The sequence below is a fragment of the Vitis riparia genome, chromosome 4 (assembly GCF_004353265.1).
Source record: "Vitis riparia cultivar Riparia Gloire de Montpellier isolate 1030 chromosome 4, EGFV_Vit.rip_1.0, whole genome shotgun sequence".
NCBI lineage: Eukaryota > Viridiplantae > Streptophyta > Magnoliopsida > Vitales > Vitaceae > Vitis > Vitis riparia.
The window spans coordinates 21,095,713-21,123,442 of NC_048434.1; the positions used below are offsets into that span (position 1 = coordinate 21,095,713).

Below are 27,730 nucleotides of genomic sequence, written 5' to 3' on the forward strand. Positions count from 1 at the left end.
TCGACATTTTATTTATTTTTCATTCTCGCATTATATGTATTAATTTTATTATGACTCTTCTAACTATATTAATTTTTCTGGTAATTTTGTATTTGACATTTTATTAAATAATTTTTTAAATTGTATGTTCTCTTTAATTCTGAGTTAGAATTTTTAATTTTTTTTTGAGACTTATTAAAAAATATCTAATTTAGAAATACATTAAACAATTATATTAGATTGTGTGCTATTTAATTAGTCACATTATGGGGATATATTAGCTTCAAAATTTTATTATGCTAATAGTGTCATTCTAATATTATCGTATCATAGAAAAGTTTAAGGAAAAAAATCTCATTACTTTTAGTTAATTTTATACTTAGATTTTGTTGATAACAATTTTTTAAAAATAGTGAAAAAAAAAACATATTTCACATACAAAAGACAGAATGTCTTAAAAAATATCTTTTAGTTGTTTTGAATTGTTTTCATTTGTTTTAAAAATAAAAATATGTAAAATGATTAAAAATAAAGTACTGTATATAAATTTTTTTTTTTTAAAAAAATATATATTTAAAAACAAATTTTTGTTTTACAAAATTTGAGAAAACAATTTTACAAATTGTTTTTGAAAATATTTAGTCTTTTTTTAAAAGTCCTTTTGGATTATTATTATGAAATCTAAGTTTTTATCTACGATTGTGCATATTTCAATCACATCCTCTCTAACCAAAATCTATGGCCTCGTCTTCGGAGATATTTAAAGAAATTTCAAACTTATAAGAACTGAGCTTATTTAATCAAAACTTTAGGAAAAAATGAATGAAATTATCCTTCTTTTTTCTCTACGTGAGATTATGATTCATCCTATTCTTGCGTTGTTGGAAAGATAATGTAAAATTGGCTTCATGTGGAAATGTTGGAGGGGGGGTATGGTTGAGCCATCAAATTCGTTAGTGGCGCAATCAAAGCTTGTTCAGCACGTATCTACTTTATTAGTTATGATGGTCCGGTTTTGGTGCAAACAAAAAATCTGATGTGATGGGGTTTTCAAATGTAAGAGTGGGAGCAATCATTTCCCGAATCCGAACCTCAATCTACCCTACCCAACAACCATGTCCCTCTGCCTTTTCCTCGCGTGCATGGGCATGCAACATATTGAGGGATCGACTGTGATGGGTTAATAGAATGAAACAAACAGGGGCATAGATTGCGGTGTTCCACTTTAGTTGAACAGGTATGATGAAACATCTCTAGAATTCAGAGGCGAAATCAAGTGCAGAATTTTGATTCATTTAGAAATTGACAATGCCAAAGACAAAAGATAAGCTCCGTGACTCGGCAAGCTTGCGAGCCTTGCATTGAAGAGGCCCAAGAAGGGTCAGTGGCACATTCTAAATTAATGAGCCCATTGGGCTTCATAACAGCAGACCACACTCGCTACAATCAAAAGAGGGCTTAGTTCGGGCCAAACGTAAGTAAAAGATTGGGCTGCCCGTCTCTCAGGGCAAGCTCTCCTACGGTTCAGAAAAACCCTAGCTTCTCTGTTATTTAGAAAGGCGACAAGCAGCGTCTCTTCAATTGTTCTGGAAGAATTTTGTCTTAGGGGTTTTTGGTGAGGGAGGGATGGGTTCGAAAAAATCGAACGACAGGAAGAAGATGGAGAAGGAGGAGGAGAAGGTAAAGAAGGAATCTGATAGTGCAGGTGGTGCGGAAGATAGAAGAAGTAAAAATGGAGGGAAGATCGTCACCGACGCTCGGTTCTCGTCCCTACACTCGGACCCTAGATTTCAGAAGGTTCCGAAGCACAAAAGCAAGGTTGAAATTGACTCTCGCTTCAACCGCATGTTCCACGATAAGAGCTTCACTGCATCCTCTGCTCCACTGGACAAGAGAGGAAAACCTAAGAAAGACAGGTCGGGAAACACTTTGAGCCATTATTATAGACTCGAAGAACAAGAAGAGGAAGAGAAGAAGAAAGAAATTAGCAGTGAGGAAGACGAAGACGAGAATGAGATTCGGAAGTTGTCCGCTTCTGAATCGGACGGTGACTCGGAGCTATCTGGAGCGGAGTATGAATCGGAGAGTGATGCTTCTTCCACTGGTAGTGATACAGATGAAGAGGATGACGGAGTTTACTCGGAGGAAGAGTCACCCGCACAAGTAAATTTTATGCTATTTTATTTTTTAAAATAAAACATTTTTTTGGTGAATGTTTTGATGAATTTAAGCCTGTTTGGTTGCTAGGAAATGGAGGAAAGAGAGGAAAAAAAGAAAAAAAGAAAAGAAAAACTTTGAGCCTTGTTGTTTTTGTTTCTTTAAAAAATCGAAAACATGAATAACGAAATTAAACAGTGTTTTAGTTTTCATGGAATGCATATTTTTTTTAGAAGCTAATACATTGCAAATTTTAATTTATTTCCTTTCTGGACATTTGCTCAGAAACTAAACAGAGCCTACTTCTATTTGTAATTTATTTTTTTTCTTTTAATTAAATTCTCACATCGATTTATTGGGCTACCATGTGGAACAGGAGGAAAATATACCGGTAATCGAACAAGAAACACACCGGCTGGCTGTTGTTAATATGGAGTGGAGACAAGTGAAGGTATGACATCAGAGTTTGGAATTTTGATCTGTTGCTAGACAGTATGGCATAAAAGCATCTCAAATGTGTTTGTAGTGTTGCTGAAATGAGCTATTTTTTAGAGTACTTGTGTGAAAAGTTGCAATTAGATATGAAGCAGATTCAGGTGGCCAGTATAAACCGGGTGTTTCATCACTTTAGCTGTTGATGTCACTCATTTTGCATATTCACGGGGATATGGATATAAAGTTCATGGCTTTTGCATGTTATTTTACAATTTTCATTTATAGTGAACTCCTACTATCTTTACTGGATTCCATAGAGGGCATTTTTCCCATTATGAAAAAAAGGAATTTCTTAGGTAACACCTCACTGCATCATCACTTGGTACAAAGATCTTAAGCCATTTGTTTGAAGTTCATCATTTTTTTTATGTTCAACTCTTGCTTTTCAGTTAACACGTCAATGATAACTCAGGAGATGTGCTTTCTTTGCCTTTATTCTCAAACTAGAAACACCACAGATGGTTTCTGGATTTCTTAGGGAATCAATGCCCTATAATTGCTGAGGTCTTCTTGGTAATGAATTTATGGAAATTAATTTCTCTGAAGAAATTAGTTTCATTTACTCATTTTGGAGAATATGGCAAAGTCAGGGATGGAGTTAGTTTTTCCTCTCTGACATGGTATATATTTCAGTAGGAACACCCATCATGTGGATTGAAGATAATCCAATAATAAAGATAATTTGTTTAATAAGTATCAAGTCAGCAAAATACTGCACATCATGAGAGTGAAGCAGCCTGAGAGGAACAAATTGTTTTATGGAAATGGTACTAAAGTTTGGTCATGTTATGGTGTATCTGTAAGGCAGGCTACTGATGGTACTGAGGAAAAGAAACCATCATCCTTGTTTTACCCTCATTATCATTATGTTACGGTTTTAGAATGCAGTTGAATCACTTGGAAAAAGGTAAAGCCCAATGGCTATTTCTGGATGTCCATCCCTTGTAGCTTATTTTATCTTAATGGAACTTTATACCCATGGCATTCTCTTGCTTTTTTGGACCTATTCTAATCTGAGGCTGTAACAAAATTGCCTCTGACCATTGAGCAGCTTTCACTAGGATCACACCCTCTTCCTATGTTAACATGCACTCTGTCTCATGCCTTTGTAGTGCATCTTCAGCCTATGGAACAATTTTCCCTTTTATGCCATTTCTGGTCATAAAAGCAGTGAAGAGAATTGTGAAGTGATATTGTAGATGTATGGATAACATCAGAATTCTCCTATGATAATTTAAGTTTTTTTCTTTGTTTGACAGAATATAAGAAATTGAAAATTGTCAAATGCTTTTAATATGTTTGCTTAGTTTACCTTCATAAAGAGAAAGAAGGAAATTGGCCAAAATTTTAATTCTTAGAACAAGATTGCTTAGTGTGACCCATGTCAAATTCCTATTTTTTTTCTTTCCTGCAACTTCTTGACGTTAATAATCAATTGGGTGATTACTGGTTTACTGGAAAAAAATATTATCACAAGTGAATTTTTCTATGATAGGCAGGTGGGTATTCTCATTTTATATTACTTTCAAAAGCTGATGGTGATTTTATGCCAGATGTACTCTATGCCTTATCGGGCCTCACAGTCATCTATTTTTGGTGCAAACACAATCAGATCTTTTGTTTCAAAAGTGGAATTATGTGGACCACTTCTGCAATCCATCCACTGCATTACAGAACCTTGACCTTTTTCCCCCTTTTTTATTTGATAGGCAAGCAAAAATAATATTAACAGCTCATAGAAAAAAGGCATACCAAAGTACACAGGGATAGAACCTCTTCATATTTACTGTAGCACGTGTGGTCAACTATATAGCAATTAGCAAGTTTTGAAGGAGCTACATGCCTTTGAGCCTGGCTGAAGTGTAAAAGGTTGGGAGGGTTTATGGGAGGTTCTAGGTTTAAGTCCCAATGGGGACAAAATTTTACCTGTCAAAAAAAATGTTATAAAGGAGCTGCAATCTACCATATAGAATACAAGTGTTGCTAGTTTAGTAAGTTGAATCAGGCATTCTCATGTCAGTTATTTGTAAGTTGTCAGTTTTGGTCTTAAATTGAGTGATATTGTAACCAGGGATGGGCATGAGGCTGTTGACGACCAGACATGAAGCTAACCTTTGTTTGCAGAATTGATGTCATGAGATTGCTAATGTTTTTATTCTCACATGTATAAAGTTTTATTCTCTTTGTTAGAAAGTGCTATTACTTTAGATGAAGGTATAGAGTAAGGATTTTTTTCACTGGTAATGATAAAATCATTTTCAGCAATTCTTCTATGTCCTATTTTCCTAAATTTACAGTAGTAGTTTTGCATTTTTCTTTTGTATAGATTCTTCCAGGGTAGCTACTTTTTTCAGTCTGTTTTGCTGCACTGTTTCCTTTTGAACAATATGCTACTTCTGTGGCAAAGATTAATGTTGAACTGAAGGTTTTCTTTGTATGAGGTTTTTCTACCTTTTAATTTTGTTTTGCTGGTTAAGCTGTATTAGTTAGAGTCTTATAGTTTATTTATAAAATTTCTCCTTTTGGTGGTGTCTCCTTAAGGCCTCAACTGAAACTATGTTGCATGCTGTAGGCTGTTGATCTTTTTATGGTGCTGAGCTCATTTCTCCCTAAAGATGGACACATCCTTTCTGTGGCTATCTATCCCTCTGAGTTTGGACTTAAGCGTATGGAAGAGGAAGCAGTACATGGTCCTATAGGCCTGTTTGATGATGAAAAAGAGCAAAGTGATGATGATGGCGATAATGAGATTGATGATGAGAAGCTGCGTGCTTATGAGAAAAGTCGGCTAAGGTGCTTGACCCTGTTCAAATTCTTTGATTACACCTTTTACTACTACAGGGATACCACTCTGAATAATCGATTAATCTTCAAGTAAATATAGGAATAATTTTGTATCGTTAGGTTTCTAACTGGTAGTATTTGTGTGGTTGGCTCAACTTATTTTCCATAAAGGCATAGGGAGATAGCTCTGACATTTTACTTGTGTACGTTTTTTTTTTTCCAAAATCATCCCAATCATTTCCATTGGATGGGTTGATGGTGTAATATGTTAACTCTCATAACCTCAAGGTCAAGAAGAAGTGAAGGAAGTGAGGAAAACATGACAATGTAGAAGTAGAAGGAGACTCACAGCAGTAGGCTTTTCTGGTGGCCTAATCCAGAAACTGTGTATTATACACATACATGAGTTTGTCCAAATACACCTTTAAAAAAATGAATAGATTGAAATACACACACATAGGTACACATGTATGTGCACGCACACACACAAACCCATTGCCATGTTGCTGATCCAGGGTGCATCAGAGACTGCAGTTTAGGAATGATAATTATTAAACCATCTCTTCATATGGATTAGAGATGTCTCTAGGATGAATGTAATTTCCTCAAGGCACAATAGGTAGGGGTCATAGTGGGTCGTGTAATGTTGAAGTAAGAAATGCCAAAAATTTACTTAACCCGAATACAACCTATTTAATAAATGAGTTGTGTTGATTTTGTATGAATTGATGCAGATAACCTATTAACACAATCCTAGCCTATTAAACCCATTAAACCATTAAAACGATTATAACCTGTTTAACCTCTTTAAGATTTTAAATTTATGTAAGTATTATTTTTAAAATGCTTTTTAATTGTTTTTAACTTTAAATTAGTTTTTTCAATTATTAATTAATTTAGGTGTCTTTTGAATACTCTTCTTGTTTTCTGTTTTTAAAAAATACAACATGCTTGTAACTCCCATATAAAATATAAGAACTCTTTGAGACTTACCTTAAAAAGATAATGACCTTGAAAAACCATTTAAAAAAATTATGGTATTAAAATTTTTTCACTATCTCAAGTTTTAAAAAATTTAAAATTGATTTTTAAGGATATAAGGTAAGTTTATTATTTTACATAAGAGTTAATATATTTTATACAGACTTCACAATTATTTTCTATTTTTAAAAATAGAAAATAGAAAGTGTATTCAAACAAGCACTTAATTATTTAATTTTTAATTATAAATAAATTATAACATAGAAAATAAATTAAATTTATTTTTATACTTTTTATAATTTTATTTAAATTTTAATTATAAATATTTTAATTCTATTATGAAATTTTACTTTAGTTTGTTATTTAATTTTTTAATTATATGATATTCATAATATATGTTTTTTAATTTTATAATTTTTAAATATATAAAATTAATAAATTTATATGGGTTAAACAAGTTATAAATGGGTTATGTCACAAAATAGGTCATCTTGATACGATTAGGTAAATAGGTTAGATGGGTTGAACCATCAAACCTAAACATGACCTGTTTATTAAATATGTTACATGAGTGGACATGCATATGAGCATAATTGTGCCTAACTTAAACCTGTTAAAATTTGTGTTGTTTTCAAATCATGTTGCTGGGTTGTGTCAAAATTGCCACCCCCTGACAAAACTAGTAGCAAGAACTCTTCCTATGCTTACATCTCTTACTAGTCAAGACAGTCCTATGGCATTTTATGAGTGTATGTTTCACTGAGAGCGAGGCCCAACTAAATTTATGAACTTCATCTTAGGTTTGAATTGTTTATGTCTGTTACTTTCAAATAATCTCTTGGCATTCATGGCAAACCTTGAAGATTGTGTCATATGTTCATGTGGTCATTTTGCATTACTGCTACTCTATTCTTGGTTTTAACTTTAATAAGCTTTTTCTTTTGCATTTGAAATGTTCAACACATCTTACCTTTTTTGTCTGCATGTATTTTTCTAGTTATTACTACGCTGTGGTAGATTGTGATTCCAGTGCTACAGCAGATTACCTCTATAAAGCTTGTGATGGAATTGAGTTTGAAAGATCATCAAATGTTCTGGACTTAAGGTTTATTCCTGACTCAATGGAGTTTAAGCATCCTCCCCACGACATTGCAACAGAGGTATGTTATGCGACCCTTTAATGATAGTAAGAGGCTTATGATAACAAGGACAAAATACCATAATTCTTATCTATTTATCTTCTCTCACTGGTTTTTATATTATCGCTTCTGTTTCTACTTTCTGCTAGCATATGAGTTATTATCGTTGATTATCTTTCTCATCTCTTTACAGACACTTCCATGAAACATCTTACTTCGTACTCCCGACTTCCATGGTCCCTAAGAGTGTGATTGAATGTTTTTTAGAAGCCATTAATTCTTCTTGGAACCATAAAAAAGGGAAATGATGCAGAAGACGTGGTTGGAAGTTTATTTCTTGATGTTTTAGTTGAAAAATCTTTCTGAACAGTCCATTCTGGGACCATCATCTTAATTTTTAATAGAAATTATCAGGATTCTCCAAAATGAGTTGTCAGAAAACTCCACCCTTGCTGGTTTGTATATCCTTTTGGCTCCATTACCACTCTGTTTAAAGTTCATTTTTTTCCTGGCCGACTCCTCACTTGTTGTGCTGCTTGTTTTGGTTTCTTTCTATTGTAGTTAGAAATCAAATCAGGCATTTGTGCAACCTGTAATAGCAGTCATCTTTATCTTACAAAGACTATATATTGCATGCTACAATATTTAAACTCCTATAAGCCTCAACACAACTTAAGTCAGTTAACTAATATGAATTGATGGTTTAGTTGTTGAATTTTTTTTGTACTTGCTTAGGCACCAGCAAAGTATGAGGGTTTGGATTTCCATACTCGAGCACTGCAACACAGTAAAATCCATATTTCTTGGGATGAAGATGAACCTCAACGAGCAAAGACCTTGAAACGAAAATACAATGATGATGAGGTTGGTGAAATTATTTATACATTTGCTTCAGATCAATCTGATAATCTGTTACAAATTCAACTTTTACTGGGTTTTGCAATCTTTATGAAAATTTAGGGTAGAGAAGAGTTCATATCATGCACTCTATTTACTGTGCGATACCAAATAAACGGTTTGCCTAATATATTATATGCTGTCATTTTACTTAAAAGATTGCTGTTTTCTTCTCTTGCTTTACTTTGGTATCCTTCTCTGTGGCTGGGGGGGAAAAGGATTTGTGTATCGGGGAGAGAGAGGAGGGGTGGTGGGTGGGTTTGGTTTGTGATGAAATTCCAAATGAAAGATGCAATAGAATGCAAATTCCATTTTCTTAGAAGAAAACATGAAACTTTTTGGTTTTCTTCCAAAGTTGTAAATGTTGCACAAAAGTTCTCTATGTTGTGTGGGAAATGATTCTGTTCCAACTCAAGGGCCTTCATTTCCTCTTACTGTAGCTTTCCCCCTCATCGGGACAATGCTTTTATTAATTACCCTGATACTGTACTGTCACTTGGACATTTCCTATTCAACTAAAAAGTTCAAAATCATATTTTAAAATCAAATGAATCAAGAAAAGGGCTCTCTTGTGTGCCAAATGATTAAGATGTGCTTATATTCATGTAGAATATGATATGAACATATAAGTTAGACCTGAAAAGCCAGTTTGCCAAGATTTTACCACATAGATTGTCCTAGTGACAATATATTGGAATTTAAATTGCACATGTAATCTGCTACATGTGTCAATATAAAAATGTGTATGAAAATATCTTGGTGTATTTTGACTGATATCTGAAACCTTGATAGCTGCATTATGACATAATAATGATGATTATAATAATTTGGGCAATGAAAAGCATCAACCAGAAATAGTGATGATATGATGATCAATGGATCTGATAATATACACTTTCTATTGTTGAGTTTGTTTCTCAATGTTAGTACTTTCAATACTGAGTGGTTTTTTTCCATATAGCAAGCTGAGTTGGCAATGAAGGAGTTTTTGGCTTCTGATACCGATGAGAGTGAGACAGATGATAATGAGAACGATGACCAATCTGATAAAGAGCATAAGAGACAAAATAAGTACCTTGCTTTATTAGAGTCTGGGGATGGCTCTGATAGAGATGATGAGGAGGATGGCCAGGATATGGAAGTCACTTTCAATACTGGATTGGAGGATATAAGCAAGCGCATTCTAGAAAAGAGAGAGAAAAAGTCAGAAACAGTTTGGGAGGCTTATCTCAAGAAGAGAAGCGAGAAAAGGAAGGCTAGAAAAAATAGGTCCAAGTATTCATCAGAGGATGAGAGTGATGATACTGATCAAGAACTAATGGAACAACCTGATGACTTTTTTGTGGAAGAGCACTCTGCCAAAGGAACTAAGGAGGTAACTCAAGGTAAAAATGACAAGAAAAAGAAGAAGCTTCAGCAAGAAACTGGTAAGGAAGCCGAGGTTAGCAGGGCAGAGCTTGAGTTATTGCTAGCTGATGAAGAGGGAGCAGATACCAGTGTGAAGGGATATAATTTGAAACGTAAAAAGAGTAAGGGGAGAAAAGGACAAGAAGCTCCAGATGAAGACAAAATACCAGCTGTTGACTATGATGATCCACGGTTTTCATCTATCTTCACGTCACCTCTCTTTGCTTTAGATCCGACAGATCCACAATTCAAAAGGTATCACCCATGCAGTAATGTAGTTTCCTCTGATTTTCAGAAGCTAGCACTATTGGTATTCCAAATCACTTGTTCCTGGGCTTATAAACGAGGCAATTGGATGATCCTGATCTTCTAATTGCCATGTTTATTCTGATGCTAGAAATCCAAAAATTTTTTGCCCCTGAGATTTGTGGCCATGTTCAGAGATTTGCTTATATTATTGTCATTGGTTAAACATGCTGGTTTTGTTGTTGCAGGAGTGCAACCTATGCTCGGCAGTTGGCGCAGAAGCAGCAGCAGAAGAGTGATGGGGATGCATTGCGGGGAAAGGAGGCAATGAAGTTACAGAAACAAACCCGACCCTCATCTGATGGCCCTGAGGCAAACAAAGACCAGCCCTTGATGTCTGATGTGTTGTCATCAAAGAGAGAGAAGCACGAGCTGTCCTCATTAGTTAGGTCAATTAAGACAAAATCGAAGCAAGTTAAATTGCCCTCTAATGGCAAGAAGCCTAGAAAAAGTGAAAATATGCTATTTAACAAGAAGGAAGAGAAGGGACAAGATCATGAACTATCATCTTTGGTTCAATCGGTTAAGAAAAAGGCTAGAGTTCTACAAAAATGAAACCAATCCTTTTTTTTTCCCTTTGAGTCCCTCAAAAACCTGCTACCCGAATTTTCTAATGTAAGTGTCAAAAGGAAATAGAAGGCAGAAGCAGCAAACAGAGGTGCGGCAATAGGACAAACTTTTGAGAGAGATGAGTGATTATTTTATGAAGTTTTGTAATTATGTAGTCTGATACTGGGTTTCTGTATTTGGACCCTTTTTGTATCGTATTGGTTTGGCACATTTCAGTGTTGGATGTCATCCCATGCTGTTGAGGGTTCAGGTAAAGGAATAAAGAATTTCTGATCATGATGGCCAAATGAGTTCCCCAAGAATTCAATTTCTGTACCATTTTCCTTCCGGACAGACCACAACTGGATTTGCAAGTTGGCCAGTTGGTCTGATGCTTGAGGGCATGGGATGGGATAGAAGATTGAAACAGTATTGTTTGATTTCAAAATTTTGAGTTGGGCTGTTAGAGCTCGGCCCATCTCAAAGCTACCCCACCCATCTGGACTCATTGAAGCCCAGCCCAAGTCGCTTTGCAATTATTAGCTTGTACCAGCACTTTGGTTTAAATACTCATCTTGGTTGTGTTTAGGTGGGATTGTATTTCATCCCTGAAATGAAAAAGGAGTTGGTGCGGAGGGATGGGATTGAACCATGACCTCAAGCCAAAACGGGATCGGCCGTGCCACTAAGTTAACTTTGCTATTTCAATTAAATTGTACATGTATTTATATGTATTTACATTATAAACAAACAGTATCTATAAGATTCGTTAATGTAAATATCCTACTTGTATTTATATTATAAATATCTCATAATATGTATAGATTGTAAATTAATTAAAATAAAATTATTATAATTTAATTAATTTTAATTTTAATTATTATACGTTTTGTATAATAATTAAATGTCAAATAAATATAAATTTATAAATAAAATTATCAATATTTTAAAATAAAAAATACTTATACATGTATCATAATCTCTTTTATTTCATTGAATATATCCAAATTAAATAAATATCTTTAAAATGTATTTTTAAATCCATAATATTATTATTAGATGTCACAAATTATATAATAGATATATCAATTTTTATTATTTATTAACAAAACTAACTTAAAATATCTATTATTACTTCTTATTATCATTTTAAAAATATTTTCTTAAGTCTTGTAAGATATAGTTTTTTGCACCGACTAAGGTATTAAAACGAAGTCAAACATGTACTATGATATCTTCGTAAAATATTGAAACGAAATCGAACATGTATTATGATATCTTCGTAGAATAATCATCATGAGCTTATTCTATTTGAAAAGATCATAATCTTAGTTACTTTGATACAAGGATGCTCACTATTTGTTAGACCTCCGCAAAACTCGATCTTAAAAGGATATATATTTATCTATGATAGTACAATGCTATGATGAAGATTAATCAAGCAAAGAATGATACCAACATATTCAAATCATTCAAAGATGCCTGTAATTCATAAAACAAGTTATGAATATGTATAACTAAGGTCAATAATCCATTATATTCAATAATTATGTGAATTATCCCTCATCAAATATAATACTACCAAATTACATGAACATAATGTAAATAAGGAGTTATAAAAAGTGATGGAATTAATTATATCTCTCCCAATTTTTCCTACACTTTTGAGTTTCAAGAGAATTGTGAAATTAATATTCAACAAATCTAGTTATGTGATAATTTAGTAGATCTATTTACTAAAACGTTATCATTAACTGCATTGAAAAAACAAAGATATAATTGATAACTGCATTGAAAAAACAAAGGTATAATTGTGGAATACAGATATTGATTGTCCTATTAATTGAAGTATTAAAGAAAGCACAATCATGTTTAAATGAGGAATAATAATAATAATAAAGATATACCGCATATTTTTTCCTTCTTTCAAGTTTTATCCCACTAAATTTTATTGGTAAATTTTTTTATAAGACACTCATAATGACTAAATTATTTAAATAATATTGTACTCTTTTCGGTTTTTCTCACTTAAGTTTTTCTTAACTAGGTTTTAATTAAGCATGTTTTTATGAGCATCTAAGGGAATGTTATAAGATAGGAGAATTTATTATATTGTGGTAACTTATGAATGTTTATTCATATTAACGTAAATGTTTTCTTGACACTTTATATATGGGATTACCTATTAATGAAATAATTTTCATTTTCTATTTTATCATTCTATTTCTTCTTTTTCTACTTTATTTTCCACAACAAAATTTAAAATAATTTTATTGTGATTTTTTGGTTACAATTAAATAAAAAAAATATTAGACTATTTTTTATTATTTCAATTGTTCTTGAGATTGAGATGGCATAAATTAGGTTAAGCTATTTTTTTAAAAAAAATTGCAAAAATATTAAAATAACGACACTTCAATCATCATTTTAAATAATGATAATTAAAGTCCATTTGACACTTATCATAGAAAACACTTTTAATCTTTCAAACACTTGAAAATTTTTATCTTCTAAATATTAAAAAAATAAAATACGCTTTTAAGAATCACTCTTAAACATACATATAGTCTTCTTAAATAAAATTGATCATGTTTGAGATTTTTTATTGAAAAAATTAAACAATTATATAAATAATGAAGAAAATATAGATACAGGTCAAAATATCCATAATTGATTTCATATAAATATATAAAAAAAAATGATATTTTTGTAGAAGTTGAAAAAAAAATCACTTTTGAAATTGCCTTTTATGGGGAAGGATAATCAAAGATACCCTCTCTTCATGCTACAAAATTATGGATTTTTGGATAATTTTCATCCATTGATTGGAAGATGCCCAAGCATCGTGACCTCTGCTTCACCTTCTGCTACTCTAAGAGGTTTCACTCAATTTGTTTATCCAAATTTTCAAGTTTTCAAGTGTCAGATAATCAAAATATTCAGTAGTGGCCCCTCAGAAAAGTATGGCCTTAGACAAAACATCTAATGTTAAACAAAATCATATCTGTACACAAATCAATTCCAGGAAAAAGAAAATAAACATAAGACTCCCAAGAACTGAACTTTTATTAATAAGCAAGATAATGCAGTAGTAGTTCTATTTTCTATATATGCCCACAGTCAAAACCATACAACTCTTTTAAGGTTCCAAACCAAAGAATAGGAAGCCTGTAGATGCCTCCAATTTTGTTGTATATCCAACAAATTTCTATCAGTAAATATGGTGGTATATATATATATATATATATATATATATATATATATCATGACCCTAAAAAAAAATTATAGAATGCTGGCTAAAATGGGAAGAAAAACCATCAGGAGTGCTAGAATGAAGGAGTTCCAGGTAGGTGAACCATTTGCTAAAGGTGAAGGGGCCTCTGAGATATGTGAACCATTGCCATTCCCAGCAGTGGCTTCTGGTTCTACAGAAACAGTGGGTGGAACCACAGGAGAGTTGGCTGGATTGATAGGTAGAGTATTCGATTCTTCTGTGTCATAACCTGGGTAAAAGAGTTTTCATTACTACTAGGAAGCTAAACCAGGACCCACCTCAACATGGAAATCATATTCATATACTCACAGTTAGATTTTGTCCAACCCAGAACCATCTTCTCTCGATCAAAAATTATGCGGTAACCAGTCATGAAGTTTTCTGCAAAGATGAATGACTCATTCTGTAAGCAACAACTTCTCTATGCACACAAATAAAGTATGTCTTCTTATGATGGAAAATTAGGGCGTATCTTAAAGTCAATAAGAGTTTTTCATACCCAGCAGGGCTACAAAAAACTGTTTTGTACAAATATTATTAATTTGTATATCGATGTCAAGAATGAGGTTTGCATATCCAACCCAATGTTCCACACAAAAAGAAATAAAGCTATTTCCTTCAATTTATAGCAATCTTTATTCACTCACTTCATTCCAAACTTTATAGAATTTTGTTGTTGCCCACAAAATAATACTAATGGGAATTTTTCTAGAACCATTTTTCAAGAGCTTCTCTATGACACCAAAAACAGCCGAAGTCAAGCCAAAGAAAAGCTAAAGTTTGCACGAAAATTGAAATACAGTAAAGGTTATGAATAGGAATGCTCAAGAACAGACCCCAGCAGTTAATTGCCTTAGCAACCGTCTGCGAATGAGCACAAGGCTATGGTAAATCCCAAAATGATGCTAAACATTGAAATGGAAATTCATAAATATAAAATGTAAATTTCACCACTTAAGCAGTGTGATTTTGTAAATGGTACTCACGTCCTATTATATTGATATCTCCACTTTTGACAACACCCAGACAGTATACATATCCACCCTGGAAATCATGAGCATAAATTCAGTATACCAGGAGTGCTGAAGAAGGATATCACATTCACATCACTTAAAGTAATCTCACCTGAATAGAAACTATAACTATTGGATCAGTAACAAAGAAGTTGTCTCCACCCTTCATTGTTAGATTTACGATTGGATACTCCACAGTAGTTTGCTGTTCGCTGCAATGAAATGACAAGAATCAGGACCTGTGGTTTAGAAGGAAAATATCTCTAACCAATGAGGTATTATGCAGATGAAATCGACCTTATGTCATAACAATATTCAAAAGGAAGGTCAGAATTTGATGAATGCCGCTTATCTTTGGCCCTGAGATTGAACTGCAAAAGGAAATATTTATGCTTTAATTTTTGTGGGTGAATTTATGCACTCAAAATGTAATGAAGCTCCATACACTATCATTAAATGCACTGTTTCAATTACTTACACTTTCAGAGATAGATGTATAAGCTGGGTCATTTAAATATGTGAATGAGGTACCCGAATCAAAAATGGCATCAAAATTAAGATCAGCAGAAGTTCCCCCCACACTTATTTGAGTGACGCTGATATTATAAAGTAGTCTGACAACAATTTCCAAGGAAGAACAGTATAAGTAGCAAGTCATCTGGTAAAAAATAGTCCAGAAGCAAATCTCAAGAATCCTTCCATTAGCACTATGCAAAATAAGAAATGATCACCCACTGTGATTTACTAGGATTAAACGGTGTCTCTTCTTGGTCTGAGCTGCCTTTATCTCCAAAACTGATTCTCCCAGTTCCATCATTTCCAAAGCACATGGAAAAAGAATCTGCCACAAGCCCTTCCTTTGCTAAAATGCTAGGAACGGATATACTGCCCATACCAAGCCCAAATAGGCCATTGGGGGCTGCACCCTCCAAAAAGGAGCCAGTCTGGACCTTACCACAACTGCAACCAAAGAAGCACATAGTGTCACAAGTGTTCTGGGAAAGGAAAACAGATCCAGTTAAATGTATATCAGTCTACTAGCATAAAACCAAAGAAAAACTTTAGGAAGAGAATATGCAAGTGATTCAAGCCCTTTGACAAAAAAAAAAAAAAAAAAAAAAAACCGAAATAGAACTCGTATCAAATGATGGAATATTGGAAGGCTCAAAAAGGTTTCTGACGATATGAGCAAACTCTAATGTTTCCATGTAATTAAAATCTCAGCTTCATCTAAATCCCTCTACGGTTTGTCACTTTTAACTCCACAATGATACAAATCTAACCCAGATTTAAATATAGGAAGCCAGAGTAGGTGACAAAACCTGCAGCGAGTTTGCCAAGATTTACATTTTTTTTTTTCCATTTTTAATCTTGAGGTGAAATGAAATTACCTACCCAAATGTAATCTGTGCATCAGAACCTTTTGACTCATCATCATCAGTAACTAAATGCAGCATATCCTCTACCAAGAACCCAGTAGATGAAGTACCATTGGAAAGATACGAAATTTGGTAAGGACAAGTGTCATCTGTCGCAGAGCATTGGTTTTTGTGTTGGCATAAAGTGCTGTTGCAGGGAACATCTATGCTTGTTGATGATGCATTAGGACTGTAAATGTTAAAGTCTATCACCTGCTTGAGAAAAGGCCACAGAACTTTTTGTAAAGACAGTGATTTGAAACATGCAGTAATCCAATATACTCACAAATTTCTATATAAAGGGAAAATAGGGATTCATAAGTTCACTGAAGCATATTTAGTTTCTAAAAGCAATGCCTGATTCCAAAAGAATATAAAGAGCATGACTAGATGGTGCCCGGGTTTCAATGGTGGTATATAGTTCAGAATTGCATACAATAATCAATTATATAACCTCATGCTTCTTGCAACACTGACTCATGAAAGAAAAAAAGACAAGATTATACAAATGAGAGAGTGCACAAGTGTATTTATGACAAGTTTCCTCATATATAAGCTTCCAGTAAAGATGCATTTCAGAAATTCTCCAGAATAATTGTCAAGCTTCACCTGTAACTATTGGAAATAATAAACTTAAACGAAGCTTCAAGGATGACAACAGTAATGTGATGATTGATAAGGCTTTAAAACTAACCATGAACGGACTTATAAGTCATGGAATTCCAGTTGTTAAGCTCAGAGTCGGCAAATCAAAATGAAAATTCCAAAGCCCTTGCATGGAATTCCAGGTATAAACTCAGAATTGGCAAACCAAAATCAAAGTTTCAAAGCCTGGATTTTCTATTAATATAATGGGATTTGTACAGACCAAACCTTTCTGAGGTCCAACAACACCAAAACTGCTTGAATCAAATTAAAACGTTTAAAAAAAATGTAAAATTTTCATTTTTAAAAGAAACAAGTGATGACCAAGACTTTGTTTGGCTTCTGGAAAATTCGAGAGAAAATATGAAGAAAAGGAAATAGAGAGGAAAAGTAGAAGAAAAAAAAAAGGGGAAGTAACAAATAGATTTAAAATCAATAAATTATTTTTATACGTTGTTTCAAGCTTATTTCACATATTTTAACCTTTCTATATAAAGATTAAATAATTTAAAAATATATAAGTTTTAAACTAATTTTCATTTCATTTTCTTTCATATTTTCCTATAGTAAAACCAAGAAAATAATTTTTCTGAACCTTTTTTTTTTCTTTCCTTGATACTTTTATGGGACCAAACATAGTGTAAATATTAGCATTGAAAATTGATGGCAAAAGCAAGAAGAAAAAGGGCTGCATGAGACTCTAGCAATAACAAAATGCACAATTTCCCGCAAGGCAGATCCATGCTCTAGCAAAGATGGTAAAAACAATCACAAAATAGCAGAGTGAGAACCAACGTTAGAACTCAAACAAAATAACATACTTTTCCAGATGTTGTATTCAAGCCTTTTACGCAACTGGTACAATCGCACGGCAACCAGAACAAATCGCTGCCTGTATCGAGTGCTACTAGAAACCATAAACTTGGTGTCCCCAGAGAAACATTAGCATAGTGCAAACTGAAATTTCAAAGTTTCAAACAAATGGTTAGAATAAAAGAAAGCCACAAAAATGAATTCCAAAACCATAATTCATAACACCCTGTGTGGTTGCCAGAAGGAGAAAATTTGAACTGCCACATGTTTCTAACATCCTGTTTGGTTCCAGGAAACATGCCCTTGGTTTCCAATGGACAAATTTTAAGGGTATTATTGCCACAAACGTTTAGATGCTTTTCCAGCTAACAAAACCAAATTCCATGGGGTCAACCATTTTTGTCTTCTTAAACTGAAACCAGTGAAGATATATGGTTCAATTTTCCTATTCTTTTCTTTTCTTTTCCTCCCGTTTCTTGGCATCCAGACGGAACCAAACTCCAACAACCACCACCAATTTTCCCATAATACGCAAAAATAAAAAATAAAAAGCAATTAAATTAAAATATTAATTAAAAGAAAGAAAGGTCTAATGCATACTAGCCCAAAGAACTGAGACGGTAGGTTTCATTTCCATCGGAGAAAGTGAGGGGCGGCTTAACTTCATCACTGGTAGAGAGTCGACGACCATGAATCACCCAATCGCGGTGAGCCATAGCTTTGTAATACTGAAGACTAAGCTTCTCGGGCAAGTCATCGACGTCCAAAATCCCCTTGACCGGATCGGAGAACCTGTGATGCATATCAAATCCGAAGGTACCCAACCCATAACAAATCTGCGAAACCCAGCCCGATATCAGCACCACCACCAACACCCAACAAGATTTAAGATCAAAACCCATGGTTCTATCTTCTTTGCATGAAATCAATGAGAAAACGCAGAGCAATATTTTTGTACAAATACGCGTGTAAAATCTATGACAGAGAAAAGAATAATAAATAATGCAATAATAGAGGAGGCGTTAGGTTTTGGAAGAAAATTGAGGAGTTCCCACCTGTTCGAGGTAGAAGGGGAGAGAGTCAAATAAGAGTAGAGGAGGGAAATGTCGTCGGTCGGCTGGGGTGACGCCGAAACCGTGGCCATCTGGAGGCCAGTGAGTTCGGCGAGGTGGGACCCGTCCCTGATTTATAATTGAATAGTGTACATATAGGCGATCGTTGAGTATGTTTTGAGAAAGATGGAGGTAGTTGTTGGCTTGTAGGGACAGGGACTGGGAGTTGGGAGCGTGGACATGGACGCGGAAACACTTGGTAAAATGCCCAGTAATTGTAATTATACGTTTGTATTAGAATCATAGGCTGTTTCCCACCACCTGTCACCTACCCAACTCCAGTACCACTTGTTCGCCTGTACACAACTTTCAACTGCCGGTTCTACGGTTGTACCTTGTTTCTTCCTTTGAATTTTCAAACCACGACCACACACGTCCTTGTTCCATGGTGTCTTTTCTAGGCAGCTGACTTCAAATTTGCTACTCAACTTGACAAAAAAACACAAGGAAAGTGCTGCAATACCCAATTTGATAACCATTGCAGCTTTTAAAAAAATTGATATGATGTTGATGATATGTAAATTTTAATATGACCTGATTGTATAAATTAGTCAAACCCAAAATATGCCTTTTTTCATATGCACCCCCCCGACCATCTTATTACTTTATAATCTTAGGTGTGTATCTTTGCTGTGGAATACACCCACGATACCTTGCCTACTGATCCTCCATTTTTAAATTTTAATTTTAGTATCCAATGGACGGAAGTTTCTCAACACAAACCCATTTCCCTGAATGAATTTTGATCACGTAATCCAACTAACACTACCCACTAGTGGGTCTTAATTCATTTTAAATTGGGCATCATACTTTCCAAGCATTCATGCGTACAAGACTTTTTCTCTCCACCACGCAATGACTTTGGCCTGTAGGCTGTAGTTTTTACAAAGAATCCGCAGCCGCCTAGTCAGAGGGAATAAATGACATAAGCCGGGTCATAAGGAGTGAGGAACCTTCCACTTTGAATGATTCATAAATAAATCTGGAACTAATGTTTTAATACACAGCTCTAAACCCAGAAGTCCATTTGTCTAGTTCATACCTAGGAGTCAAGGCATTGTGAGTGCTGGTGTTATACCAGTATGCTGTATTTTTTTTAGAAAATCTGATTGGCTATACTGCAATAGGAGTTAAGATCTGCTGCTTGCATCATTGAAGAACAAGGGGCTCTTTGCTGTCAGAACAACAATAAATGCATATATAAACTACCCATTGTTTCATGATGAAGAGCCACAAGATGGGGAAAAATTATACAGTGATTTTTTTTTTTTCGTCTTGTGTATGGTGTAACTATATCTACAACCAAGGATCAATGAAATTTCACATTCACAAACACCATCCACCCAGCCCCCAACAGAAAAGAAAGGGGAAAATGTAGACTTGGCTGATTAAGGTGGTCTTTTGATTGAATATATGATACAGAGGTATACCTAACCTATGAGGGTACTACGATAGGGAGCTGCAACTGACCTGAAAAAAATTGGTCATTGAACCTCTACAATAATAGAAGCAAAATGAAGAGAAGTATGACGCAAGTCAGTTCAGGAGTAAGCCTGTGAAACAATGGTGAGGCAACTGAATTCCGACTCTGAGAAAAGTTCCGGGTATCTCTTGTAGATTTTGTAGTATCATTACCTACTCCAACAGCAACAGCAGGGGGCACTGAAGTAGCACGCGGTCTTATTGGTACACTAGAATTTTCGATATCATCACCTGTGTAAAGGCCAAAAAGTGTTGCACATAAATGAAGCTTTTATATGCTATCGTGAAGAAGAAACTCAGCATGCGTATAAATGAAAACAACACCTACATTCAAACTCCTTCCATCCTAAAACAAGTTTTTCACGGTCAAATATGATGCGGTAGCCGGTCATAAAATTTTCTGCATCAAGATCAAAATCTGTCCTGTCAGCAATCATATTCAATATAGAAATAAAAGCACACAAGGATTGGTTTTTCAACTTGTCAATGTTAGTTTGCCTTTGTTAATCTCATACAGATGAGGGAAGCCGCACTAGCTATCTTCTTTTTCAAGTCTAATCATCCTTACATCACTTTCTTTTACCAGATACAGTCGAGAGACATTAGACTTTTTGTAAAGTTAAAAAAGACAAACATTAATTGCCACCAAAAGACTTACGTCCAATTATATTCAGTTCTGCACTCCTAACAACAGCCATGCAATATATAAGTTCACTCTGCAAATCACGAGCAGGGAAAGTATTCAATATAATTTACAGGCTAACCAATAAACACAAGAAGAAAGAAGCTATGAAACTATCCTGATAGGAACAAGGCCCTACCTGAGAAGAGATGATGATTATTGGATCGTATACTGGAAACTGGCTTCCTCCTTTCATGGTTAAACTCATGCTAGGTATCAAGCTTGTATTTTCCCCAGGACTGCCCATTGCACAGAAAGGGGTTCAGGTTTTGAGGCTAGAACTGAAAGGAAAATGTATAGGGTTTAGAATTGACCTCATATCATAACAATATTCAAAGGGGATCCTTGAATCAGGAGGGCGCCGGCTATCTTGTGCCTGTGAGTGGAACTGCAAAAAGCATAAATTCTTCGGGTGAGTACTGGCTATATCAAACAATAAACTAAAACTGATTTCCATTATTTAGGTGCTTACACTCTTCAAAACATTTGTATAGATTGGGTCAACCAGGTATGTAAAAGAGGTCCCGGAATCAAAAAGAGCAGTGAAATCCAAATCAATGAGAGTAGTGCCCACACGAACTTCAGTTACAGTAATATTATAGGTTGGGCTGCAATCAAATTCTAGATATGAGACCCATGATAACACAACAAATCCTTCCATCAGATGCAATATATCATTTTAAATTCACAGATAATCAGCATCAAGTAAATGAGAAATTACCACTTACTGTAATGCGTTCAGATTAAATGGGGTCTCTTCTTGGTCAGGGCTACCCTTGTCTCCAAAACTAATCCTTCCAATTCCATCAGGTCCAAAACACATGGAGAAAGAATCTGCTGTAAAACCTTCTTTTGATAAAATGCTAGGGACTGAAATCTTCTCCAAACCAAGCCCAAATAAGCCATTGGGAGCTGCAATGTCTAGAAATGAACCAGTTTGAACCTGTCCACAACTGCAACATTAAAACAGTGTTTTCATCTCCACATAGGTTTAAATTTAAAAAAGGCTAAATTGGAAATGATAATATGATGTGTATAGGTTGGATGCTACTGATTGTAGTGAGGCAGTCGCGCATGGCTATCTAACAGATTGAATGATCCTAGTATGCACAATATTTTGTACTCATAAGATCTATTATGCAATATTTAGTGAAATACTCTAAGAAACAGAGTAGAGCAGGAATAGTGCATTAAAATCAGTTGCAACCCACCCAAATGTAACATAAGCCTCAACAAATTCTTGACGATTATCTTCTGTTGTTAAGTGGAGAACATCCTCTACCAAAATCCCTGAAGTTGAAGTTTCAGCTGAAACATAGGAGACCATGTATGGACAATTGCTGAATGTTCCAAGGCATCTATTACGGTGAGCACACAAACTATTGTTGCAAGTGACTTTTCTGCTCGTTGATGAACCTTTAGGGTTGTAAATACTAAGCTCAAAATCCTGTTATGATAGAATACAGTTTAGTTTGAAAATCAATTCAAGAGCAGCAACAATCATTCAAGACAGAAGCATGTAAATTCCTAGATTCTTTCCAAATCTATTAACTCATAAAAAATTAACTACCCTCATCATAAAAAGCACTCATTACCACATAGCCCAAGTTAATGTTGCACTTCAGGGAATAAGCTCAATCCAACTCTTAATCCTAATTACATGGGCAGGTCACATAAATCCAATTTCACCACCTAATTCCATTTAGCCTGTATTTTCTATTTAATCTTTGACAATCATGTTTTTCAGCTTTGGGTTTTAGATGATAAATCTGTTATCTGTATAACAGTATGGACTCGGACTATTGAAGCATGTGATTTTTGTTACTTCGCAAAACACTTAGTTCCACCATACCAACCACATCACAGTCTACTGCTACGGTGTACATCTACAAATCGCTTAAACTAACTCCTCTCACAGTTGTTCATAGGCAGCATTCTTAAGTTACACAAGAAAACTAATACTTTCAGGAGCATCCAGAAAAGAAACCTAGAAATCCAAAATCCACTGGAGATAGAAGAATGAGAGAAGCACTTACAGAAGCATAAGTGGTGCCTTCAGTAGGGGCACATCTGCTGCAATCACAGGGAACCCAAAACAGATCACTCCCTGTGTCAAGTGCCACCAAAAACTTCTTCCCTGGTGTCCCCAATGAAACGGTTGTGTAATGCAAACTGTATAAATTCCAAAACCCAAAAGATCAACAAAGAAACGATAAAGCACACCAAATAACAAAGAGCATTCCGGCCCCAAAAATCACAAAGCTTAAAACAAGAAATCGAAATAGACACGAAGTCAATTGGTCGCCAAGAAAAATGTAGGAAAAGGAAAGAACTCAATTTTCGAACCCTATATTCCTCAATTAACCCATATACATAGCATAAAAAAGTCGCCATTTTTTTCTTTTCTTCTATTTACTGAGGAGCCAACCAAGGAAAGAGTAAAAAGTAACAGAAAGAATCATACAATCCCAACGAGCTGATCCGGAAAGTGGAGTTCCCGTCGGAAAAAGTAAGCAGTCCGTCGATGTCCGAGAGCCGACGACCTCGAAGAACCCGGTCACGGTGGGCCAATTCAGCATAGTACTCAAAACTGCCCTTCGCCGGCCAATTGCCGGCAGGAAAACCATTTCCAGCTCCCTCCGACCATTTCTTGACCGGTTCGGAGAAGCGGTGGTGCATTTGAAAGCTGAAGATGCGTGCGTGGCAGCTACGAAACCCCAGAATTGAGAGCAAGATGACTATGAAAACAGACCAAGAAAATGCCATTTTCTCGGCGAATCAAAGAACAAACCCTAGAAAGATTAGCATTGAGAGAGAGAATAAAGTTGAAACCCTAGATCTTGAAAATGGTGAATGAGACTCGAGCGTTCACCAGAGTTAGGGTTAGGTTCTGGTTCAGTCCTTCAGATGACCGAAAGTTCAGAGAGGAAAAAAGGAGGGTTTTGACCTTCTGCCACCGTCTTACAATGGAACGTAAGTTTGACAAGCGTGGGCCCCACTTGTTCTGTAACCTGGCAGTTGAAGTGCTTGTAGCAACGGCTGAGTTGTCCGAGTTGACAGCCGTGACTCAACCGGCCGACCTCCGAGTGGGCACTAACTCGGCTCTGAATTTTCCGGAATTTTCTTTTCTTTCCTTTTCTTTTTTTCTTTTTTAAATACAATTTGAACTTTAGTATTTGCAAGAATATTAAAAATAACTAACAATGTGATTGATAGTGATTTTATAAAGCGTTTTTAAAATTTTTAATACTTGAAATTTTTTATCATTCAAATGTTAAAAAGATTAAAAATTATATCATAAAATCATTATCAAACACACTTTAAATCTTTTGAATTGATTTGATTTTTGTATTTTGATTATTCAAGAATTATGATATTTTTATTATTGGGATGTGAACAGTGAAAAAATGTCAATGTTATTTTTAAAATTATTGTTTCTTTAATAATTCAATCATTAATTATTAATAAATATTCAATAAAAGAAAAAATAATTACAAAATATTATGATGAGTGACTATTAATGATAGATAAAATTCAAATAAAGTTCCATTCTACAATTTTATTTGCTATGAAAATTTACAAACAAGGGCCAAGTTGCCTCAGTGGACCTTGGGTCCACTGAAATTTCCCTGGAAAATTTCCCATCTTTTAATCCACAAGGGAGCCCACTACTCTTCTTGATAATGGAAGGAGGCAGCTCGTCTTTATTGTAGGGGCAAGGGGCCTTCCACACGCAGCTCTGAGCCTAAATAGAACTTATTTTTAACTTAATACTAAATAATGCTTAATAGTATTAAGTATTAAGTTGTTTGTTTTTTTTAAATTTCATTTCTATTAAGTATTAAACTGGTTTTTTTATATGCTGAAAATCAATATTTTAATATTTTAATGTATTAAAAAAATATAATTTAACTTATTTATAAAAAGTTTAAAATAATAAATAATTTATCATTATCATTCTTACAAAAAATAATTAATATATTTATTTTTTATATAATTAAAATAAAATATTTAAACTTAATAATATGAAAAATAATGGATTGATAAAACTTAAATCAAATTAAAGAAAAAACATAATAATTCAAGTACATATTTTCAAATATCCGAAGACATCACATTTTATGCTAATATCTAAACATTGTATTTCTTATAATGGTAAAAAGTTAAAAATGACAAGTTAACTAAACACTTGAAATAGTTCATTTGCGATTTGGTTTCGGAACTGTTGCATGAATTCTTGATCATGCTGCGAAAAAACTGCTTGTAGTTGAGTTTCAATTTTGATTTGCATTGTCACTTTTCAATTCCATTTCATTGTTATATTCAGAAAATAATCTATCCGTAACTGTGATTTGTTGAAGAAAATTATGAATGGAGAGGCCTATCATGACGATTTTTGTTTGAGTAGTAGATGAATAAGGTGCCATTCTCTTTAATATTGGAAACGCGCCTTAACCATCAATGCTGACAGGTTCATGTTGTTGAAGGCATGCTCATATCTGGTACATCCTCATTGTATTTATACAAAAGGCCTCATCACAAAAAACAAAAAAAAAAAAAAAAAAACCCGAAGGAAAGGAAAAATGGTGCGTCCAAAGCAGCATACAAAGCCATGCAAAGAAACTAATTCTTGTGACGAGTCACGGCATCATTTCTCTAGCCTTAGATGGGAGGAGTGGTGGAGGCAAAATTACCCAACTTATCAGAGAGCTTGGTTCGATCGGGTCAATGACGATAGAATCTCCATCTGATGCATGAACTGCACGTCGTGAACCAAGGGGTTATGGGTTCGGCCTGGTGGAGACCCTGAATAATCCGATGCTAAGCACCCACAGCACATTGTCTGCACCAAAACATATGCCTTTTCAAATGAATAACCCAATTCATCGCCATTGATCGGAATATACATATGCAAATACCAGTCAAATGTATAACCTTTTCGGTGATCATGCTGACGACTCCGCTTCTTCCATCCATGTTTGGTTGGCTGATTACATGGAACACACATGGTGGCTTACATAATTAAATTCTACATGAAAAATATGGACCCATTTGCAAATGGAATTCAAGAAGGGCAAACCTGTGTTTGTTACATCTGAGGGGCTTGAGTATTTCAGATGTGGCGGATCCAAGACGACGAGGCTTGGGGCAGAGGGGAAGCTCATTGTCTCCCAACCCAAGCTTGGTTGTTTCAGACCCAGAATCAACAAGATTGCTTTTCACTGCCAAACGATGCATATCTCCTTTCTTTTCTTTTCTTTTTCTTTCTTTCTTCTTTTGGAATATTGAATTTTGTCTTCAGCCCCTCTTCTCCAACTGAAGAAGCAGAGAAAAGTCGCAAGTAATATGATTCAACTCTTGGGATTATCCAAGAGGCCTGATCTTTCAAATGGTATTAATGGTAATAGTGATAAAGAAAGTGGAGTTGATTTAAAGCTGAACTATACAAAAATGGAAGAGATAGGATGTAGAAAGAAATTCCTTAGCAGTGGAACCCCATTTGATTCCTTCTGACCCTGTTCGGGAGTGAATAAAAAGAGCATTTTTCTTGGCTGAGAGTGGATATAGGATTGGGTCTTGACTAGTTGGGGTTGATTAATTTCTTAAATTTTCTGTCTCATCTTACCTACAATTTGGTCCAAGTGATTATCACCATTCCATATTGCATGAATTTCTCTTTTTCTCGTAACTTTTCAGCCACATGCAGTAATAAGCAGTGTGATTAGGAGGTACGTGGTGTGTATGAATGCTGCATTGACCTTCATATTCGCATCATGATCTATATATAAACCACTCATTGGATCTCATAATACTCCTTTTAGATCGTGGGTCATCATAACTAAGAGAAAAGTTGAATTTCCATGCAAGAAGCACGGGTCACGCCGCGTGCAAAAGGCATATTTTGACAGCAAATTAGCGAAAGGCCCTCAAACAGCTCCTTAGAAAATGGAACAAATTAATAGGTTTTCAAAAATGTTACCACCAGGAAGTGAGCCCTTCAAGAAAACCAGCTCCTGGGACTCCAAGGAGATGGAATCTATCCTCTCCGTTGGTGAGTCAGAAGCTAGAAGAGGAAAGATGAATAAATTTTACATTTGGGCTGCAATGGAAGAAACCACATGTAGATAGAAATCAAGGGAATTATGGTTAAGAAACATGGATAAAAACACTAGTCTTTTTTTCCTATGAAATGGTCAATGCTTGTGGAAGGAGAAATTTTTTAGTTGAAGTAAGAGTAAAAGAAGTTCGACTTTGAAGAGGCAAATATTAAGGAAGGGATGACTAGAGCTTTTCAAACCTCTTGTTAAAGCAGGCGTGCTTTATAGCGCGCAATGGGGAATGAGGATTCTAGGAGCCCGAACACTTCCTTCATTGATAAATTCAACAAGAAAAAAGGTCTTCGTTGACAATTTTTCCCAATCAAGGTATGGTATATTTATCAAACTAGGTCAATGCTCCTATAACAATCCATGTCAATGTAAAGAAAAGTGTAAAATTAGCTCGACATATACATATATCGAGATTCTCTCTTTTTTTAACTAATAGTAGAATCTTATTGGTATGACATATATCAAGGTTTCCTCCACCTCGGTCAAC

General features: G+C 34.7%; 4 protein-coding genes across 4 annotated transcripts; 1 reads left to right on the plus strand and 3 right to left on the minus strand.

The window, feature by feature from the left end:
* The first annotated feature begins 1,485 nt into the window (after window positions 1-1,485).
* On the plus strand, window positions 1,486-11,002 carry LOC117913443 (pre-rRNA-processing protein ESF1). Its single transcript, XM_034828423.1, has 7 exons — window positions 1,486-2,142; window positions 2,513-2,587; window positions 5,204-5,424; window positions 7,394-7,556; window positions 8,271-8,399; window positions 9,394-10,094; window positions 10,334-11,002. The coding sequence occupies exons 1-7, from the start codon at window positions 1,606-1,608 to the stop codon at window positions 10,698-10,700; spliced, it is 2,193 nt and encodes a 730-aa protein (XP_034684314.1). The 5' UTR covers window positions 1,486-1,605; the 3' UTR covers window positions 10,701-11,002.
* A 2,728-nt stretch (window positions 11,003-13,730) lies between these two features.
* Window positions 13,731-18,903, minus strand: LOC117913444 (aspartyl protease family protein 1). The gene is made up of 10 exons (XM_034828424.1): window positions 18,458-18,903; window positions 17,866-18,001; window positions 16,377-16,612; window positions 15,717-15,941; window positions 15,460-15,595; window positions 15,279-15,352; window positions 15,094-15,193; window positions 14,955-15,012; window positions 14,278-14,349; window positions 13,731-14,197 (listed from the first exon to the last, which is right to left on the minus strand). The coding sequence occupies exons 1-10, from the start codon at window positions 18,757-18,759 to the stop codon at window positions 13,977-13,979; spliced, it is 1,560 nt and encodes a 519-aa protein (XP_034684315.1). The 5' UTR covers window positions 18,760-18,903; the 3' UTR covers window positions 13,731-13,976.
* Window positions 18,904-20,057: 1,154 nt separating this feature from the next.
* On the minus strand, window positions 20,058-24,117 carry LOC117913445 (aspartyl protease family protein 1). The gene is made up of 10 exons (XM_034828426.1): window positions 23,598-24,117; window positions 23,170-23,305; window positions 22,345-22,580; window positions 21,862-22,086; window positions 21,606-21,741; window positions 21,448-21,521; window positions 21,273-21,372; window positions 21,110-21,167; window positions 20,780-20,851; window positions 20,058-20,682 (listed from the first exon to the last, which is right to left on the minus strand). Exons 1-10 carry the CDS (start codon window positions 23,897-23,899, stop codon window positions 20,465-20,467), a joined length of 1,557 nt encoding a protein of 518 aa, XP_034684317.1. The 5' UTR covers window positions 23,900-24,117; the 3' UTR covers window positions 20,058-20,464.
* A 1,562-nt stretch (window positions 24,118-25,679) lies between these two features.
* Window positions 25,680-26,611, minus strand: LOC117913667. Its single transcript, XM_034828706.1, has 3 exons — window positions 26,214-26,611; window positions 26,069-26,120; window positions 25,680-25,976 (listed from the first exon to the last, which is right to left on the minus strand). Exons 1-3 carry the CDS (start codon window positions 26,369-26,371, stop codon window positions 25,836-25,838), a joined length of 351 nt encoding a protein of 116 aa, XP_034684597.1. The 5' UTR covers window positions 26,372-26,611; the 3' UTR covers window positions 25,680-25,835.
* Window positions 26,612-27,730: the final 1,119 nt, after the last annotated feature.